The sequence below is a fragment of the Amyelois transitella genome, chromosome 21, assembly GCF_032362555.1.
Source record: "Amyelois transitella isolate CPQ chromosome 21, ilAmyTran1.1, whole genome shotgun sequence".
Lineage (NCBI taxonomy): Eukaryota > Metazoa > Arthropoda > Insecta > Lepidoptera > Pyralidae > Amyelois > Amyelois transitella.
The window spans coordinates 2,966,589-2,988,332 of record NC_083524.1 but is presented as its reverse complement, the minus strand read 5'-3'; the positions used below and the strand labels follow the sequence as shown (position 1 = coordinate 2,988,332).

The window sequence follows — 21,744 nt, the reverse complement described above, 5'->3', positions numbered from 1 at the left end:
GTTGAAAGACATTCGTAAAACTGACATGGGTGAATACGATTTTAATGCAATCGCTTGCGAAATTACCGCATTCTTGAGTTACTAAATTGAATACGTGATGTGAATACACTAAGGTATCTGCATGCTGATATGAAGAATATTCGAATGTGAATTAAAGTTAAACTTAAGAAGCCTTAAGTTTATCTCGAGCGAGTGCATTGACACCACAATAAAATTCGCCGTTGACACAGGAAACATAAAGTTATATTTTTATTGAACCTTTCGGCAAAGTGCATTCCACACGATCAGTATCGGCATGATATTTGAGAGAAACGAAATCTGCACTCCAAAACTGAATATTCTCTTATCAGATCTGACCAGACAAATTCACAAAATGAATGAAATAAAAGCACTCGAGATATATTCTCAATGAAAAGAGAAGCGGCACGAATTCGTTGCATTGTTTTTGGAAGGAATGTCGGCTAAAGAGCACTTCGGAATTGACCTAGAAGTGAGTCTGCAGATGTCACTGTTGATGTCTACTTGTGCAAAACGCGCACATAATAAACTGAGCCACTAAGCCAATTTATTATCGTCTAAAAATAACTCTGCCACATCTCCGACGCATACGCCATTTTATCCATACGAGTACCTAAACATGTTCTATGAAAAATGTGCCCTCAGATGCATCTCGAGTCGCGCGTTCTTCTTCCAGAATGTAATTATTTACCTGGCTCAAGAATGTCGTCAAATAGATCTGGTTTTTACTAGCGCATGTAATAGTCCTATGCCAGCGTAGGAACTTTAAAAGGTTCAGCTAAATATTTGCCCTTGAATTTCGATTCAAGTGCTGACGAGATAGAAATTTTAATAGTATTGTAAAACACAGAGACTATACATTTACGGTAATAAGCGTCATCCTCTTGGTTCTATAACGAGGTGTTGCGTGCGAATAAGCATTTTGCGGTTTTCGCAGATTCAAGACAAGTGCTATAAGTATACATAGGCAGCTAAAGTTTGTAAAAAGACGACAAAGTAAAAACTCAGCGACATAGAGGCGTTCGCCAGCTACGCATTGTAAATTAAGGAAAAAACACTCATTGTTCGTTAAGCAAGGAAGCGGGGAAGACAATGATAGCGGCGATTAACAAGCGAATGGGAACTTATACTCGTGTACGACGGTGTTTATTACTTTAATTGTATCGGCTGAATGCAGTTTCACTGGTACATTGTTCAACTCGCATACCAGGGTTGCGTTCCGTTGCTTGTTGTTAATGCATAATTCCATGTTACCGGTGAAATCTGCGTTCAGTGCGTGCTTAGGTGTAGGCAAATTAGGTGTGGGAATCCTAGGGATAGCAGCGATGGAATGTCTCAATGGTTTTGCGTTTTAATGCCTGGTTTATGTGCACCTTGGAGGCTAATTTAGCTTCCGTTTCTTTCTTTGAAAATTTTCTTTGTTTAATTGAGTTTCAACCGTTACCAAAACAGACATGCGTAAGCACGCATACTTAAGACCATAAACTTTTTACAAAACAACTATCAAATGCGTAATCGTTTGGCCTTTAATGAACTCTGAAGATATCGATATGGAAAGGTCCGAAGTTACTGGCGCACGTATAAACGTCTACACAGCGGTCATATAGTTTGGAAGATTTTACACCATATCGTAAACCAGACCGCAATTTTAAGATGGCTCTTCCGTCACTTCTCACGGAGCTAGTGGGACTGGGCTTTCCTCGTCGATTGCTCATATTTTAGTGGTAATATTGGTTATGTCGAAGCTGTCTTCACGATTGTGTAACCCAAGTATGTGTAAAGTATCTCGCGGATACTTCCCACGCCCAACACGAATTCCTCCAAGCGTAACGATGAAGGGGCTGGGCATTTTACTGCGTTTCTTGACATAAGCTTAAGTAACATCGACGACGTTTTTCAAACGAAATATTTTAACTAAGCGAACTCGATAATCAAGGCGACCGACATCGGGTTTATCGTCGAGTTGGTATGCCAAGCTATGTCAGAGGGAATCGAATTTTGTAAAAGTAACATTAATTTCACAAATTTGTTGAATTTCGGTAGTAAATGTTTTGTAAGTACAATATTGCTACACCGAAGATAACTTTAAAATGTATGAAATATTGGCGATTATATTTGTTAAAGAATTTTCACACTCGATGCAATGATTTTGCATCTTCGTGATATATATTTATATTGTATCTAATAATTTATTCATCTCAATGTTTCTCTGGCTGTTAATCGATAAGCAGAATCGCCATAAAATGGTTTTTGTTGTGTGGATACTGGACTTGACACCGTAAATACACTGGACAACAAAACCAGATTGAATATTGGTTTTTTAGTTTCTTTGGAGAAAAATCAGTATGGTATAAATTGGATTACATACTAATACCAATAGAAACACATTATTAAACAGCAAATATTTAAATTCAAGTGTAGCAGGGTGCGCCGTGTTGCGAACGAATGAGAAATAACGTACAACAATGTTTACCTAACGCATTCCGAGATAAATGCCTATGTCCTTGGCGATTTTGTACCACACTTACGTTTGTCGACTTACATTTATTTTGATTCTATTTGTGCGTTCGTAATTAATGTGTGCTAAATCGAAATTATCATTATTATTAGCTTAGATACTCCCCCAGTAAACTTTATTATGTTCAGGACGTGGCTTCGCATTTTTGTTATCTCTTTTTTAAAATCTGTATTAAATATAGGTATATTTCGCGTATCAAGAATATTATAGTCACAGTTACCTATAATGCTGTTAATTTCATTCATTATGTACAATTATGGAAAGATTGATTTCTTGGTAGTGTTTATGTGAATATTTAAGGTTACATTCAACATCTTCTATTTTAAAATCTTTGTATTATTTGCTGGTTAATCCGAATTACCTAATTCAGTCTGAGCAAAAGAAGATAATATTTTTACTGTTAACATACATACATACATATGGTCACGTCTATATCCCTTGCGGGGTAGACAGAGCCAACAGTCTTGAAAAGACTGAATGGCCACGTTTAGCTATTTGGCTTAACGCTAGAATTGAGATTCAACTAGTGACAGGTTGCTAGCCCATCGCCTAAAAAAGAATCCCAAGTTTGTAAGCCTATCCCTTAGTCGCCTTTTACGACATCCATGGGAAAGAGATGGAGTGGTCCTATTCTTTTTTGTATTGGTGCCGGGAGCAACACGGCACTGTTAACAATCACGTTTATGCATAAGCCGTAGTATATTTACTGAAAACCGCCTTAAATCACGCATATTTTAAGTTATCTATAATAATTATGCGATAGCGTTGTTCTGTTCTCGTTTCTAATATAAATTAACATTCCTTTCTTATCTACATTCTATCATAAAGATATTTACCTACACATAATGGTTTTTGTCGCCTTATTTTCGCCTACATCTCTGCCCAAAATGGCTGTACATTTGCAAAATTTCATGACGACATTACGAAGCATGATAAGGATTTTGTGCGTGTTTGTTCGCCATAAATGGAGTGCTTCATAAATAGTCTCCAGTCGTTGGTTATAAAACTGAATAACTATTTGCTTAATTTGCATAAATATTGTTTGATTAAGTTTAGAGGACGAGTAAGCACCGTTTGGATAGGAATGTTGCCTATTTTAATGTTTCCTCTATAAATATTTGTGAAGATTTAATGTCCACTTTTAAGTGCGATTCCAATCTGGCTGGATGAACATTTTTTGGCCAGCGGAGCGATGGTTTACCGCTATTCGACTCAAAAATGTCCAATAAAAATTGTGTATAATGGCTGATTATGTATTAATGCCCATTAGGAATGCTTATTTCAAACTAGTCAATAGTACCGGCTTTGCAGATATCATTAAGCTTTTAATAAATAAACATAACAAAGATTTCAGACATGCCTAGATAGGTATTACTTAAAAGTTTATTAATAAGCTTGAGAATGATAACTTTTGAATGTACATAAGTACACATCAAAATCATCGGAGAAATAACATCGGTGTTAACTTAGATTGCAACTAACAAGGTAAGATAAATAGTAGGAAATTAAGTTTATATTAATTCTGACGTATCTATGATAGAATGCACATTTTTCTGAGAAAATGAACAGGGAACACACTCTACACACGTTTAGCTATAAGAACTTCAATGTCTGTTACACTTTTAGGTAATTAAATCATAACGCCTCTCTTTTCTGTGCAGTGTTAAAAAGCGTTATTGTACTTATTTGTTTGTTTACTAATTATATGTTTTGGCGTGTTAGTATCTCAGCTGCCAATCAGATGTTTCAATCAATAGCGGATGTGTTAATTTAATTAGGACCTGGTAGCGTAGGCCCATAATGATTTTAGGATCCTTTGTCTTGTTGGGATATCTTCAACAAATGGTCAGGTTAACCTTTATTGTTTGAATTCTTCCAAGTCTGAAATATTTAAAGGCTTAACATGATTATACGGGTTCGGCCGAAATGGATTTTATTTATCCGAATAAAATATAATAATACAGACATTTTAATGGAATTTTCTTGAGACGGCGAACGGACAAATCCTTGTGTTAGAATAAATTGTTCCACCGTAGTTTTGGACGTGGGCGAAATATGTGACAGCTCGGTCGATTGGCTTTGAATTTTCATTCAAATTTGCACCTTCCACTTTGGTAATGTTGACCATTATGGTTTGCAATTACACGTGCTTAAATCGTAACCGTTTTGGAATGTGAAACACCTGTATGTATAGTCGCCTTTGCCTACTTTAGAGCTAGCAATTAGGTGATAGAATCAAGATATTAAGGTCCCTATTTATGTCATGTCAAGTTTATTATTATGTTTCTATTAGTTATGTATTCACTTAGGATTTTGCATTTTCTTCGCTTTATCTTTATTTCTATTGGAGAGGGAATTTACGGTTGGTTATATGAGATGGTATCTATTGGACAAGTATTGGAATATTAAGTGTTAACGATACAAGAGCTATAAAGTCTAGATGTCTTTTATGAAGCTAGGTAAAGGCAAGTTTATTGCTATTAATATTTCTGTGATATTATATTACTGACCCTCGGACGTTTATAATTACACGCAATTCTTGTTAGCATAGTTATATAAATTTTATTAAGATATTTTGCTAATAAATTAACATTATGTTTCAGTGTGTACTTACCACTTGTAATAAACGGTTGTTGAGGCTCTCTTTGACATAATAATTAAAAAACTACTCGGTCAAATTGGTTTAATATATTAATATCTAATTTATAACAATCCCAACCTATGTCTACCCCGCAAGGGATTTAGTCTTGATTATGTATATGTATGTAAATATTACAATGAACAAGGACTCGATCGAGACAAATGTAATCATGACGTTCTAGATCACACCACTGATGAAACAATTGCATAGGAATTTTGTCGTAAGCAGACCGATCATTCAGCCACATTGATTCAACTTTGTTTGGCCAATGGACCCTCTGTTTAAGAACTGTTTCCGTCGGTACAGCGCCATCGTTCTAATAACAACCGTGCGTGAATGGAACCGCCTAATGTTGACTTTCTATCACTGGGAAAGTAACATTTGTGCAGTGAAGTTGCCTGTTACAACCATTAACAACATTTCTGCTAGGTATCAGGGCATATTTGTACCTACAAGTTACTTAATCGCTTGATTCCACTGGTTTTTTTTTATGATGACTAGGCGTTTCGGTAGGCATATAAATCTTATTTGAAATATGAAGGGAATGAATTAATAATATTATGAAGTGTACAAAATACCCTGTCTTCTTTAAAGTTTTATCGTACTACCCGTACATGTATATCGGTTCTAGTTCAAAGGTTTGACTGGCACAGAATGCCATAATTAAGTACATTTATTGTCAGTTCTTATGGGCATCAAAATTAAAAAAGCAAACGTTGTTATATTATTATATTTATTAACTTCTAACTATAAATTCAAACATTAAAATGAATGGAAGCAAACTGTGATTGAAAAGCCAAACTTTGTTAAGCCAGTTTTAAAATAACTCTTTCAAAATTTATCGTTAAACCTAAAGTAAATATGAATTTGGATGGGACACCGGACTAATTCCTCTAAAGTAGTCGTTAAAACTTTTATCAAGGTCGATAAATTATACCAGCCGTAAACGTTTGTTCACCATTCAGACCAGAATTTACTGTGACAACGTTTACAACATCGAGTCCTTAAGATTTATGGTATTAATCTACATCAAATTGCAATGTAACAAAAGGGAGTGACTACAATGCAATATCAATTAGAAATTCCGCGCCTGTAAGGCAATTCGTCATATCATAAGCTGTTATTTAGACCAACTATCAATATTATCCGATTGGGTGTCGTGAAACTTGTTAGTGTCACCATGTTTCTCATTTTCTGGTTTATTAAGTACTTAAGCTGTAAGTGTATCAGATGCAAGTACTCTATTTTAATCTCCACTTATATTTCTGTTGTTGACATTGAAGATTAAGGTCGAGTAGTACTTGAAAATCTTCCTTCCTTCTTACATAAATAGAAATTGTAACACAATCGTTACTTAACAACTGCTATTACGTAGATATTCAACTTTTTGTTTAGTTTTCGTATTATGCTGTTAATATCATTTTAGATAAAGATTTTTATAAGTATTTGGAGTTCATATTTATGGGAACCCTATACTCAATACTGTGTCGCAGTCGAAGTCAGTCGCACGCGCCGCTGTCCTCCGTGACGAAGCTGGCTGGTATGCGGCGTGATTCAGTCGGAAACCCTATATATTCACTGTTTATGCAACGCTGTCCATCGGTCCATCACGTCTACAGACAAGCCAACTATATTTCATATCGCTACAATTTCATTCCTGGCGAGTTGATTGAGTCTTGTAAAACTAAGTGATAAAAACAAGAACTTTTTCAAATTTTAATAGACTATTAACTACTCATAGTAGCATTTAAAAATGGTCTTTAAAAAAAAGTAAAGAAAATATTAAATTGATATTAAAACAAGTTTATTATTCTAGTCAGATCATCGAATGTGTATTCTAAAATCCCAAGACAAGCACAAGACCTTGGTGGCGTGACGTGAGGAGCGTCTCAACCGTCCACAGTGCTGGAATGTCGTTTGTCAATGATCGAATAACGTGACGTCACTAGCATTAAATGCTCATACACATGCCACAAGATTGCTGCTTTTGAATGTAGTTACAGCATTTTGAGGGTATCATAATGCAATGATTGGTCAGTCCTGAATCTTAATGTTTTAGCTGAAAAGAAATAATACATACCTACATGTAGATACAGCATTTTGAGGGATTTATACTTAATGCAATGATTGGTTAGTCTGAATTTTAATGTTTTAGCTGAAAAGAAATAATACATACCTACATGTATGTAGATACAGCATTTTGAGGGATTCGTAATGCAATGATTGGTTAGTCTGAATCTTGATATTATAGCTGAGAAAAAATAATACATACATATAGTCACGTCTATATATCTTGCGTGGTAGACAGGGGCAAGTCTTGAAAAACTGAACGGCCACGCTAGGGGCAAATTTCACAGATTGAGCAAGCCCCACAGAAAAAAATAAGTACATTTGCTATGGGATGTTAACTCGACGTAACTATATTTATTAAACAAATCATACCTATACAGATTCAACAAATCATACCTATACAGATAAACATCTAAGCCCTCAGGGTCAATCAGGTCAAAAACAATGTTATTAAAAACTCGACTTCGATAAAAAAATATATATATTTAAGCTTCGAATCATCCGACTGCGCCACGTTGATTTCAAGTCTTGTTTAATTTGATCACAACGTCGATGCAATGGGTCACCTATCGGGAATGCCAACGGAAATCACGTTGACCCCTAACACGCTTCCATTTTTGGTCATCGTAAAGTCTGTAATCTTCATGTCCGTGAGTCTGTTGTCTTTAAGCGATGTGTGCAATAACTTCGAATGTTAACTACTTATGACATCATGAGTCGAGATAATCTTGGATTGAGGGCCAGGTTGTTCACCCATTGATATTTTCCTTAACCGCGTCTACTGACACAGTTACAGGTATAATACATTATCTTACGACGGCTAAAATCTATGTAGGGCAACGTCCTCACGGCGTAAAGGAGTAAAAAAATCGAGATTGTTCCACAGCCGAAGGAATGTACATTAAACGGGCCATCCGGATTAAAATATTTCCCTGGCAGTATTTATAGATTAGTAGGTGTGCGAGTTGGGCTTGGTCGGTTGATTCTGGGAGACGGCGTGGCACCTTCTGTCGTCCAACTTTGTCGTCAATCCAGGATTTGGTCATTAGAAAAATGTTCGCCGCCACGCATGACTAACATTCTGAAATTAGAACAACTGCTGGTATTCAAGCCAAATACCAGTTTCCGTTGTAGAACTGCGGCTAGACTTCGATAAATAATCAAACATTTTGACTCGTGTTAATTCAATGATGTGCAAATGTTCCATGGAATAAATAACGTCTACTCTATAATTCATCTGCTGAAGCATTTTAGCTGTCAGTTATTGATTGTAATCCTATAATTAGAGGTGGATTACATTAAATTGATTAACATGTTAGTAAAATTTCATTTGAGTTTATTTATAGATCGCTGACATTCAAAGCTGTTTTGTCGCTTTTGAGGTGTTTTTTCATTCTGTATTTTGTGTTTGTTATTATTGTTTATAACCATTTTGATTGCCATTTAAAAATAATATACTTCCTTATATTAAGGATTAGATTTAAAGGATACCTTAATTTTATCGGTTCAGGCTACAACAGCAGCCCAAACAGACTCAACCTTCGACGCTATTCTGAGATCCCAACGGTACGTTGGCCTTCTCTCCGTATTCCGACCAGCGCAGTGCACTGAGCTGACGTCTGACGTGTTACAGTTGAAAGCACGTCAACACAGCTCTTGCATATGACAAATACTGGATTGTGTTAGAATTTTGTGATATTCTCTTGAACATAAAATGTCCGTAGGCGCACAGTCACAGTTCAGGATGGGGGGCTTAGGGTTAAAAATTCCCATTGGGGGACCAATGGCGGGTAACCATGGATAATCTGTTCCTTCACATTTACCACGGCCTATAAATGTTTTATTTCAGCTGTCTCCCTATAAAGTTATATTGATGATATTATTATGATACCAATGAAGTAAAATACACAATATGTTACCAGTTTGACCCAATGGTCGACTGGTAGATAATGCTTTTAGCATCGAGTTCGCCTACTGTGCTATATTTGTATTTTGAAATTGATAATAAAACAAGTGTTCGTTGCCCCTGAAGGGTCGGTCATGCTGCTGATTGTAACAAATCAAAGCTTTACTTTAATAAGGTCTTCTTTTGATTTTTGATAATTAAACTTTTTTTTCATATAGAATAGTAATTTACAATTACGGACCTGCCTATTTTTCAATTGATAATCGTTATTTATAAATATTTCTGAATTCTTAATCACGTTAACATGATTATAAATTAAGTATATTCAATCGTGTTATAATTTTATGACAGTGATGCCTACTGTTAGAGCAATAAAAAATATACCTAGTCTATAATTCTTATCGACGAAGTTCAGACTGTAATCGAGAGATGGCGTTATTTAAAAAAGTTAACTCAATGAAGCAATCTGTTGATGTTAAAAAGTATCAGAAATTTTGAAGTTCTTGGAATAGTTGTAGTATCCATAGTAACTGGAATGAAAACTTAATAATTATTTCAAGAAAATTGTTCTAAGTATACATCGTTAAATTAAGATAGAAAAGAAAAGGAAACAAATGACGCTGATCATGTATAGCAGGATGTCACAAATGGATCTAATCAAATGCAAATTTTTTGTGCCTCACAACTGCATATCTATAATACTAGTTACACACAAAGATACTAAATAGCAAACTTGGATGACGTTTCGTCTACACATAGACTGCATTGCAAACTGGCGTTGAAATCAAGGGTGTGATTTACCTAATCAGTAAATATTCTAGATAAGAACATGTTCCCCTTAGGGTTTTATCGTAATTTCTTTATCAATGATAATTTTGGCATGTCTGCAAGAACGACCTTTAATGCCGTTGCTTTAGAGTAGGTACTTATAGATAGTACATACATATAATCACGTATACTTATATCCCTTTCGGGGTAGACAGAGCCAACTGACCAAAAGACCAACTGGCAAAGAGACTAACTGGTCCTATTTTTTTTCTATTGGTACCGGAAACCACAGGGCACTAAATATTAAAACTTATAGACAGTATGAACATAAATTCACTCAATCACGGTTCTTCGTTCAATATATGCTTTTAAGAAACTACCAAATGTATGTAGTAATATTATTACTCGCTCATAATATTAAAACGTGAACTAGAAAGCTCAAAGTGTATCAGAGTCGGGTGTATCCAAAAGCGGTTCAGTGACATTTATTACGGCACCAATAAAAATTCTGTCACGATGGTTTGATTGGAAATCAAATCTAGTGCGGGGCGTCTATGTGTGTGAGGTTATGTATGTGTGTGTGTCCTAGGGATTCCGTGACACAAGTCACCATTTCCAAGAACTTGGCTCGCTTGACGTCCCGCTGACAGGACTGGTTTGCCGACGACATTGTGTCTATGTCTATCCCTCTCGCGCTCACGTCTTCCGTCTCACTCGCGATGCATTGGATGCGCACACGCGCCCTCTATCCCCCCCGATAAGAGTGATCGTGTTTTGAAATGGATGCTTTCGGTAGCTAAGCGAAAGGAAAGAATCCCATTGAAGAAGTCCGTTTATTTATTTTTTGTATTTTGAGATTTTATTTAATTAAATGAAGATTTGTGAGATTATAAGGTAATTCAAGGTTTACATGACTGAGAGAACACTCCTGCTTTTGAACTTATCGTGTAAATTGATGAAATAACACTATCTATATAATAGGTTCACAATTCCATCATTAGGGCATTCATCTGAAGGTGATTTTATAGTCTTACCGAGACCCTTAGATCTGTCTATTCATCTCGTTAAGGAGTTGTTTTAAGCATATAATACCAATAACATACATAAAAAAATAACACTTGACACCAATATTAATTTAAGTACTTGAATTATTAACAATGAAAAGGAAAACCTAATGAATTGTTTACAGTTAGTTTAGTATATAATTTATGACCCATTTAATTTAATATATCATGAAATGAAGTGTGCCGTGTGGTTCCCGGCACCAATAGAAAAAAGAATAGGACCACTCCATCTCTCTCCCATGGATGTCGTAAGAGGCGACTAAGGGGTGGGCTTATAAACTTGGGATTCTTCTTTTAGGCGATGAGCTGGCAACCTGTCACTATTTTATTCTCAATTCTATCTTAAAGCCAAATAGTTGAACGTGGCCTATCAGTCTTTACAAGAATGTTGGCTCTGTCTACCCCGCAAGGAATATAGACGTCATTATATGTATGTATGAAATGAAGTCTGGTAAGAACCTACATCAAATATTTTATTCTCTTACAAATCCAAAACATATTCAAGATCATGAATATTAAGATCTCAGTTCATGAGCCATTCATTATTATCTTCGAAAATTAAGCCGATATTTTCAATTAGCGCCGATATTTTTACAACCATAAGGTTAAAAATGCCATATCAACAAGAACCGTTAAGTCTCGTACGAGACGCTAGTCGATTTCGTCACAGTCGGAAACAGGGGGTCTACTTTTTTTTTTAATCTTTTTCAAAAATAATAAAAAGCTTAGTTAGGCTAACGTAAATTTTTGATTATTTAGGTATGTATTATATACAGTGTGCCGTGTGGTTACCGGAATAAATAAAAGAATATGATCACTCCATCTCGTTCCCATGGATGTCATAAAATGCGACTAAGGGATAGGCTTATGATCTTGGGACTCTTCTTTTGGGCGATGGGCTAGCAATCTGTCACTATTTGAATCTCAATTCTATCATTAAGCCAAGCAGCTGAACGTGGCTCTGTCTACAACGAAAGGGATATAGACGTGATTATATGTATGTATGTATAATATACAAATATCTACATCACTTCCTTATGCTTTATAGCGTAGACAGAGTCACAACACTCAGCCTCTTGCAGCGACAGGTTGTTAACCCATCGTCTAAAAACATCCCAAGTTTATAAGCCTATCCCTTAGTCGCATTTTACGACATCCAAGGGAACGAGACTTGATTGACTTATTGAATCTACATGGAAGCTCTTATTTCACAATAATCCAGTGGTTTTTTAAAACTGATGTCATTGTAAATGAACCGATTTTATGGTCTCTGCCTACCCCGTGAGCGTTAAAGGTTTATATGTATATGAATTGTATGTATTCTAAAATTATGTCCTATCCAATAAATAAAATGCCATAAAATTGTTCGTGTATCTAATAAAATAAATATGCTGAAGACTTAAACACGATCGTGTAACTTCAGCACGGCGCCACCGAGACCCGCCTTAGCTCCCGGCTTCGTCTGTCGTTAATTATACATCGCAGCCTACAATATCTGCCTTGGGAGTCAATAAATTGCACCTGTTTTTGCTATGAAATTGCCTTTTTGTATCAGTCGTTGACTTTGTCAACGGTATTAGAGTAGGAAGATCTTATTTATAGGGGAATTGGTTGTAAAATATTTTTTCTTTTTATCTTATGTCGACTTATAATTTTATGATCCTTAGTTTTAATAGGACTTCGTATTTCTTTGGTTTACTTATTTATCGATTTGTGAATAATAAACGTCAATAAATATTGTGTTGTCAAGGTTATCCCAATGATGCGTTTACTACTAAACAGTTTACAACTGCTATGAATTCGTACTGGCAATTTCTGAAGGGTTTATTAATTACTTGCTGTGCCCGCGACTTCGTTCGCGTTATTTTGGGCAACATCGAAGTTCTGAAGGATGAATAATTTTCCCCGATTTTTTTCGCATTCTCCATTATTTCTTCACTCCTAATAGTTGCAGCGTGATGGTATATAATAGCCTTAAGCCTTCCTCGATAAATGGTCTTTTCAACACAAAAAGAATTTTTCAATACGAAACCAGTAGTTCCTGAGATGAGCGCGTTCAAACAAACAAACTCTTCAGCTTTATGTTATTAGTATGGATTTTGCTAGGAAAACAAAATTAATTAATTACATCAGGCAAAGCCACCTTCTGTTTATCATTAGGTAAAGCTTATATTAAATCCATGACTTGTAAAGCAAAGCAAAACCAAAGCCCATTAATAGACTAAATTAAAATCTACAGCCACATGTTACAGAATAACAAAAAAAAAGTTTGGAAATAATGACGGCCCCTGATCATTTTTATTTTGTTTTAATGATAGTTATGGGAGCTATTGTAATAGGTTCCAATTTTTTCGTGGGAAAATTTACATTGTAAGTTTGGGTTTTGTATGGGAATTTATTCCTATTGCTTTCATTTACATAGTTATCAATCTATCTACTGAATATCTGTAATAATTTTAAACTTTGTTTTAATGTTGTATGGTAAGGCAATAAATAATTTAATTTTAGGTTTCTTTGAAAACTTGAAAATTAAAGTCCATGAATGTTCCTCGCGAGATTTGGTATAAAAGCCACCTTTTATCTAATATAAATTTAGATAAAAGGTGATTGTAGATTTTTTTATGTTTTTAGGTTATTATGTTTTACCTGTATGGGATAATGGTTGTGTTCTTGCTTACTTCCTACAGGTTCTGGATAGGATCTCTAGGCCATGATGACTTTTCTGATTGGCATTGAATGTTTATCCGCATAAGTTTTGTTTTTGTTTTTTTTTTTTTATAATACTAGCGACCCGCCCCGGCTTCGCACGGGTGCAAAATTCGGAAAAAATATACATAAAAACCTTCCTCTTGAATCACTCTACCTGTTACAAAAAACCGCATCAAAATCCGTTGCGTAATTTTAAAGATTTAAGCATACACACAAACAGACTAAAATAGCGACTTTGTTTTATACTATGTAGTAATGTGGTTAAATGTATATACATATATCCCATATATGTTAAACTCATATATCGAACTTTAAGCCTAACTCAACCTTGCTTGTATATGTTTAAATATTTATTTCTCTTTGTTTCAGATATACCAAACCTTCTTCTTTCGCGGACTGTATTGACAATGAGCTGCCCCATGGGTGGGAGGAGGCCTACGACCCCCAAATTGGGCGCTACTACATCAACCACAACAAGCGTAAGATAAATCTTTTTTTGTACAAGTTGTTCATCTATTTATAACCATGTCGTGGCGAAAGGTTAGAGCACTCTGAACTGATAAACTTGCATGAGAGAATCTAGAATGTAGTCGAAGCGAAAGAATTAGGTATGCAGGGATCGTGGAAAGATGTAGTCAGTTTATCCCTTCGGAAAAGAGGCATGATAATGTATATGTAAGATATTTTTTTAGTGTGGCAGAAAAGGCATGGAAGCAGAATTTAACACAGTGGAAATGAGAATGTTAAGGTTGTTAAATTGAGTGACAGACTTAAAAAGGTTGTGATGTCAAGAAGATCTATTTGTTAGGGGCTTAGCGATGCTCTTACAGTGAGGGAAATCATCAACAGAGAAAGAGATGAAGGTATTTTAAAATTATAAGATAACAAGTGAATAAATAAATATATACAGGACAAATTACACAAATTGAGTTAGCGTCGAAGTAAGTGTGACTGCGTTACGAGATACTAACTCAACGATACTATATTTAATAATAAATACAAATGCATTTATTAAGGTCGTATTCAGTGTACATAATTTAAGTATACTTTAATATTTAACCAAGCATGGCTTTAAACAATAGCATGACTCAAGTCATGACATTGACCTCCTGTTAGTATTTGATTTAATTTTCGTTACTTACATAATATTTCATTTATGCAATAGGGCATTGACCTATTTGAACTATTGTTGGAAATTATGTGACATGGCATTATTTTAGTGAAGCTTTTACACCTCATGCATTATGACAGTTATTCACGGCACAAGTATTGGTTTGAAATCATAATTCAATCACTAAATTCAATTTATAATCTTGTCTTATGTCTTATAATGTCATCAATATACCGAGTTGTGAAGTCAAATCTTAGTAACGATTTGTGAGGCTCGGCCATTAAATATATTGGCTTTCATTCCTCTGTCTTGGGTGTTTTAAGTTCATTGATGTTATTATTTCAGCAATATTGTTATTAAAAATATTTACCAATATTCTTAAAAAGGGAGATGTTAGGAGTACCCGTAATCGTCCATTATCATCCAGACTCATTACTTTGTTAGAGAGAGAGAGATTAATCCATAGTCTTTGCCTACCCTATTCCTATTAGGCAATTATTTTGAAACACCACAACAAAACTTATCAAGATTTATTTTTACATTAAAATTTTTAAAACCGTTTGTCTTCAATCTGCGTGATGGTAAGCAAGATGAGCTCCAAGGTGGTACACGGCTATGTCCAAATCTAATTTCTTTCACAACGGATCGTGTGAATGGTACACCACTAACGGTAGGCTACTTATAAGCAGGGTCATACATTTTCGCACGCTGCTGCGTTCACGCACATTCCTATGCATTATTTATCAGAGAGCGTGGCTTTTCCGCCATTTTCTGTTTTTTCTACACCAAGACCACCCGTGGCATCTACTGATCCATCCGATACAGGCTCGTTAGGTAGATCATTGATTGAAGACAAGACTTTGCCTACGGGCTCGCAGTCATGTACACCCAGATTGTTATCTAGTAAAGCTAAAATACCACCATTATCAATTACGTTTCGCAATTTCCGCATTGCATTCAAAATGTGCTGTAAATCTTTAGATTTGATTGATTAATCCGACCAAAATATTGATACATTAATGCCTTTTGTTATCAAACAATTTATCTCTGTTATTGAACCTACAATGATATTTAAAATCCATTGTGATGTCATGGCTAAAGTGCGAAATAAAAAAAAATGTTTTGATTGAAATAACTGAAAATCATGTGACTAGCTATACAGCAAATGCGGCACAGGTTAACCTTATGGTACTTGTAACAGTAGGGAAGATTAATTTGAAAGAAATATTATCACCTTCAGAACTTCAGCTGTAGATCTTTGCGAAACCACCACACAGAAATCACTAATAATGAAACCGATCAATAACTTGTGTGCGTATTGAGTAAACGTCTCTAATAACTTACGCCATTACTTAAACTGATAATGGCTGAGTTATTTTAATTTATTTCAAACATGTTAGGGTAAACTGGCTCCTTATTTACGGCGGTGTAGCTAGGGCCAGTATTCTCATAATTCAGCAAGTTACACGCGTGTGCGCAGATCTCTGTCCCATTTGCTATGCAACAGCGAGTACCACTATACTTTACTTGCACGAGGGATAAGGCATCTAGAATTTGAATTGGTCGCGTATTTATTATTTATACTTCACTATAAACCTCCCATCGACTAAACAATTCTTGCATCTAAATTGTACACTTTCAATTTATCATGTACATACTCCTTTTCAGAGTAAGCGCCTTTGAATACTTAACTTTACTTATATCCATCACTATTATTTATTATTCTATTTCAACATTCCATTTCCTATCTAAGAATTTCATCTGTAATGCAAACGACGTCATTTATTTCCACAAATAGCAACATTTAACTCCATAATTCCAGCAACATTTAAAATTCTTTACTGTATAAAATGCCAGTCTATTAAATAAATAGCTAGTGTCTTAAAGATATAGGAGACCAGGACCAGCGTCAGTAAATTGTATACAGTAGCTGCAGTGTTGTTATTTGCAAGTATTCAAACGTATGCAAATTTTGCTGTAGTCGTTTATGGTGCCCAATGGACCCGTGTTTTACCCATGTAGATCTGTTGATACTGTCGCGCCCAGGTCTACATTATACTTATCGTCAGGATGACACGTAGCTAATTACTAATTAAAATAATTTATGGAATTACTATTTTCCTTTAGGTAATCTTATTTTTAGATCATGCCCTACGAATTTTTTTACATTTAGTTTTTTGTCTAAGGAATTTCAGTTTATTTGTGACTCACATTTATCTCAAACCTGAATTTAATGGAATAAGAATAATACAAAGACACTAAATGAAAAATTAACTATTTGGTTACATAAAACAGAACATTATTACCCTATATCTTAGACGTAGCCGTACGTTGAAAAATAACAGAGAGAGCAATTAGGAATAAGTTTCAATGAGAGAGTATCTGTCCCTACACATTATTATTGCCATTCACTACCGTTTTACTTAAATGAAAAGTATTAGAATTACTATAATTACTTCAAAAACATGCCTCATGCGTGTGTCCAACATTGTAGGCACGCTTAAAATAATTCATTCGAGTTGAGAAACACTATTTACTATGCAAATTATAGTAATGGATTCTTCCGAAGCAGCATTCAGGTACATAAATATGTATGTAATGACAGACATATCTATATCCTCCAGTATGGGAATCTAATTGAAACTTACTAAGTTAAAATGCACGATGCAACTATCACAAAATATTAAATTCTTCCCTCGAGGCTTTCCTTCAATTTATTCTTAATGTGTGTTTTTTTTTTTCTAAATAATTGCTCTTTAAAACAGAGTTTCCAAGCCAAAGATAGTATCTTGATAGCTTTCATTCAAATACTACGACTTCTTTGGTTGGCATTTAACTTTGCGAGAATCTAGGCGTTAGAAATAAACTGGACGTCCATTTGAATTTATTGAAGAACTTGGGATCTGTTCATTTGAATAAACTTGGAATGTGGATGATTATTTTAGTGAATGAAAATGTGAAACAAAATACCGGGAATGGGGTGTTTTTTACTTAATAGGTATTTTTGAAGGTTATTATTTAGTTACTTGAGCTCACATTTTACTAATTATTTGTATTAGTTTGATAACAAAAACGAAATTCAGGAAGTTTTGTCTAGTTATCATAACATAGTATATTTTTATTTTATATACGAGTATTTAGATTTTGTATATTCCGAAAATTTGATATATCGATCTTAACAATCTACAGAATTAGCATGTTTTCATCTAAATCTATACTCGTAAACATATTTGCTATAACTTTTATACCTATTGTTAAATGCCTCATCCTCTATATTATACTGTCGACTTTTATCAAGGCACGTAATCTTTCTATTGCCATTTTCTTTATATACTCTTACAATATTTATAAGCTTCAGACCGACTGCATTTTATTTGACACCAATGTGTGGAAATGTATAGATAAAGATTTTGTTTTGACCGTGAAATTTATTTAGCCGATACCGAGGAAATGTAGTCGCTTGACCGGTTTATATTGTGCTTTTAATATTAGCAGCTTTATCTTTAGTAACTGTTAGTATTATTTCAATTCCAGCAAGTATTAATGTGGAATATTCAATCGGATTGATAATTTTTTTTTTCTTCAATTTGTTGGTTGGTTATATCATTTTTGGCTATGTCTTTTTTGAGTTCCGGAAAATTACAGTACAGTGCCTAGAAATATGAATGTATAAACGACTCTTGAACTATCTGACTGAAATACGGATGATTCTTTAAGAAATATTAGGGAAATTCTTCTCTTATTATCACAACACATGATAATTGTATTCTGAGCAGTAGCATTAACACCCTGGGGTGTGCAAAAGTACATGCCTTCTCTGAATTTATTTAGATAGTTTTTTTAAAGATAAATTTTATTAGTTATTGGTGCTTTTGTCATCTCATTCTCTACTCATCAATCTATCGACAGATGGAAGTGTAAATATGCGTAAACCTCACCACTCGGGTGTGTAGTTCTTACACAGGTTGTATCTGTAAATTGTGTGCTTGTTTACGGTGTAGACAGAGCCTATAGTCTTGGAAATAATGAAAGGCCACGTTCGGCTTTAGATGGAATGAGATTCAAAAAGTGATAGGTTGATAGCTCATCGCGTACAAGAAGAATTCCAAAGTTAATAAGTCTTTCCCTTAGTCGTCTTTTATGACATTCATGGAAAATATATGGAAGTGGTCTTATTCTTAAGTTCCGAGCACCACACAACAACGGTTCTTGTTTCAGACGTATAATAACTAAGCCCAAAGATTCTTATGAATTACAGAAAAATATTTGGTGGTTCTGTTTTGCCAGAAACTACACGGTTTTGTACTTCTTTGCGATATAATAAGATCATATCTCACGGGTCATGAAACACAAGCATAAAATCCTAATTCCCTCGATTTCGGAATACCAATAGCTAAAATTACTGTCGTATTGTTTCCATAATCTGATGGAGTGAGTAAGATCTGTGTTGGCCTTGTGGCTCCAGAATTGATATAGTAATTGAAAGATAGCCTAGTGTAGGGTTGCCAACTGATAAGGTTTCTGAGAATTTTTGAGGTATTTTGAAGTCTTTTTAATAGCTCCACACTCGAATCTAGTTCTAACAACTCTGTGTTCTGTGGTTCTACAATATAATTCTTTTATGTTTATGTCAATTTACTGTCGCGAATCTGGTCAAGATTTACGTTACTGTACAGTTTTTAAAAAAAGAGCCTGGATCTTAAGGGTTATTTGTGAAATTTGTGTTGTAAGCAACATTCTTATCCAGCACCGCTGAATGCAAGGCACTTCTTCATCGTGGTGGATATACCTTTTCTAGCTATACCCAATAAAAATCTTCTTGCGACTGAAAACTGAACTGAAAAGAAGATTTTATTTTACACTAGGGGACGACCACGTAAAACAAAAATCCTCGATAATTGCCTTTTCCGCGTGAAAATCAGAAATCTTAGCGCAGTATTAGACCACATAAGGAACATGCCAAATTTTTAGGCCTAATGGTTTGAGCTGTTCGTTTTCTGTCATTTCATTGTCAGTTACTATATACATAGTATAGATATAGTCCAGTACCGCTTATCCCAAAAATATCTTGAATGACTGACACCCCAGTCCGTCACTTTGTCTATCACGCATCGTACAAGTGACTCAGGAATGCACTCCACGTCCCATATGATTGGTTCCTGTAGTACGATGTATGTATGTTAACCTTTGACCTCGGATGTTACAGTTTTTATGCTTTATTTGCGATTAGCTTTGTTTTACTGGGTCATGTTTTTCTGAGAAGTACGGTCAGGGGTCAATTCTGTCAAAAATAAAATAGTCAAATGTGTCTCTATGATCTTACGGTGAAGAAAACATCGCGAGTTAACCTGCACAGTCCAAGGAACTAGTTATCTATGACTTAGTTTACTCTGTAAAGTTTGCGGAGATCAGATAGGAGTCGTTTCGTGTAAAACCCTGAGTCTGGGTGACTCTAAATCCAGGATCATGGTCAAAAATGGGCGGAGCGGGCTCCTCTCAAGACAGATGACGATTAATGCCCAAAGAATAACTAGATGATGTTTCACTTATATGACTGTGGGTTGGGCGACGTTGGGCCGAAGATTCTTATCAATGACAATATATTTATTCGTATGCGAATTAGCGAAATAATCGAATTGATAACAATAATCTTATCACAATCAATGAATATTTGTCTCATTACGAATCGTTCTTCGCAGCTTATTTCGCGTAATGTTGTAGCATTACAAAGATACTAAATCATATTTCATTTATTTAGTTACTATCATTATAATCACATATTATTAAGCCCCCTTATTTTCTCTGTCTGTATGTATAGGCTATTCTTATAAACTCTTAAAAGGTAAGTTGGTCATAGACAGGTCGGCTACTGGGGTTTTTTCTTATACGATGGAGTTTAAAAGATTTTTAAGAGTAAAATTTTGGTTTGACAGGTACGGAAAAATATTTTACTTTTAGATTTATATGAGGCAATACATCCGCCAAGACATGTCCATGTCCGTCTGTCTGTCTGTAACTCGAAAACGTTATCCATCATGTATTGTTAGGACAGGAGGAAGTGTTTTGACAAGATTTGTGTCAATGTTAACGCGGATTTGTCTAACTATATGTTTTTTACTACAGCTTAAGAAGTTGTAGGGTATGTGAGTTAGACTGTACCGTAGTTCACGAGATATAATTGTCTGTCTACCACTGTCTATCCACCTGCTGCCTTCCAAGACTATCACTAGAAGGAAGAATTTTGTATTTTTTGTAGGTATAAATGTATTTATTTAGTTTGACCCCACAAAGTTCTCTGTCAGACCCAATGGTTGACTGGTATTAAATCCGCCAATTGTGCTAAACATTTGTGTTTTGTGCAATGAAGTTTAAATAAATAAATAAATCCTGTTCTTAATTTTGGTAAGGTATATCCTCACCTCTCTTAAGAGGAGCCTGGGCTGAAGAATATTTATACCTGTAACCAGTAATTTGGCACAAAGTTTCTTACATTTTTTTTCTATCTAGCCATTCACTGCTGGACATTGAGATATAAGACTTTTGAGACCAAAATTCTGTCTTGAAAAGACTGCAAGGCCACGTTCAGCTGTATGGCTTAATGATGGAATTGAGATTTAAATAGTGCCAGTTGAAGAATCCAAAGTTCATAGCCTTTCCTTTAGTAGCATTGAACGACATTAATTTGATAGATATAGAGTGGTCCTTTTCTTAAGTGCCGGGAACCACACGGCTTTTATATCGGGAAAAATAAACAAATAAATAAATTAAATTTATTTATTTTCAGAGGTGACGCAGCTAGAAGATCCCCGGCTAGAATGGCTGAGCATCCAGGAGGCCATGCTGAGGGATTACCTCCACACGGCTCAGGAGGCGTTGGAGGTAAGGATTCTATGAATTTTGAGACGTTACATTGTCTTACAAACCATTTATATCCTCTCA

At 35.0% G+C, this 21,744-nt stretch overlaps 1 protein-coding gene across 1 annotated transcript in view; it reads left to right on the top strand.

Moving 5' to 3' along the window:
- Positions 1–21,744, top strand: part of LOC106136642 (protein kibra) — a 70,062-nt gene that overhangs the window by 1,690 nt on the left and 46,628 nt on the right. The window contains exons 2-3 of the mRNA XM_060950245.1: positions 14,064–14,173; positions 21,590–21,684. Of these exons, the coding sequence (XP_060806228.1) occupies positions 14,064–14,173; positions 21,590–21,684 (205 nt within the window). The remainder of the gene's footprint in view (positions 1–14,063; positions 14,174–21,589; positions 21,685–21,744) is intronic.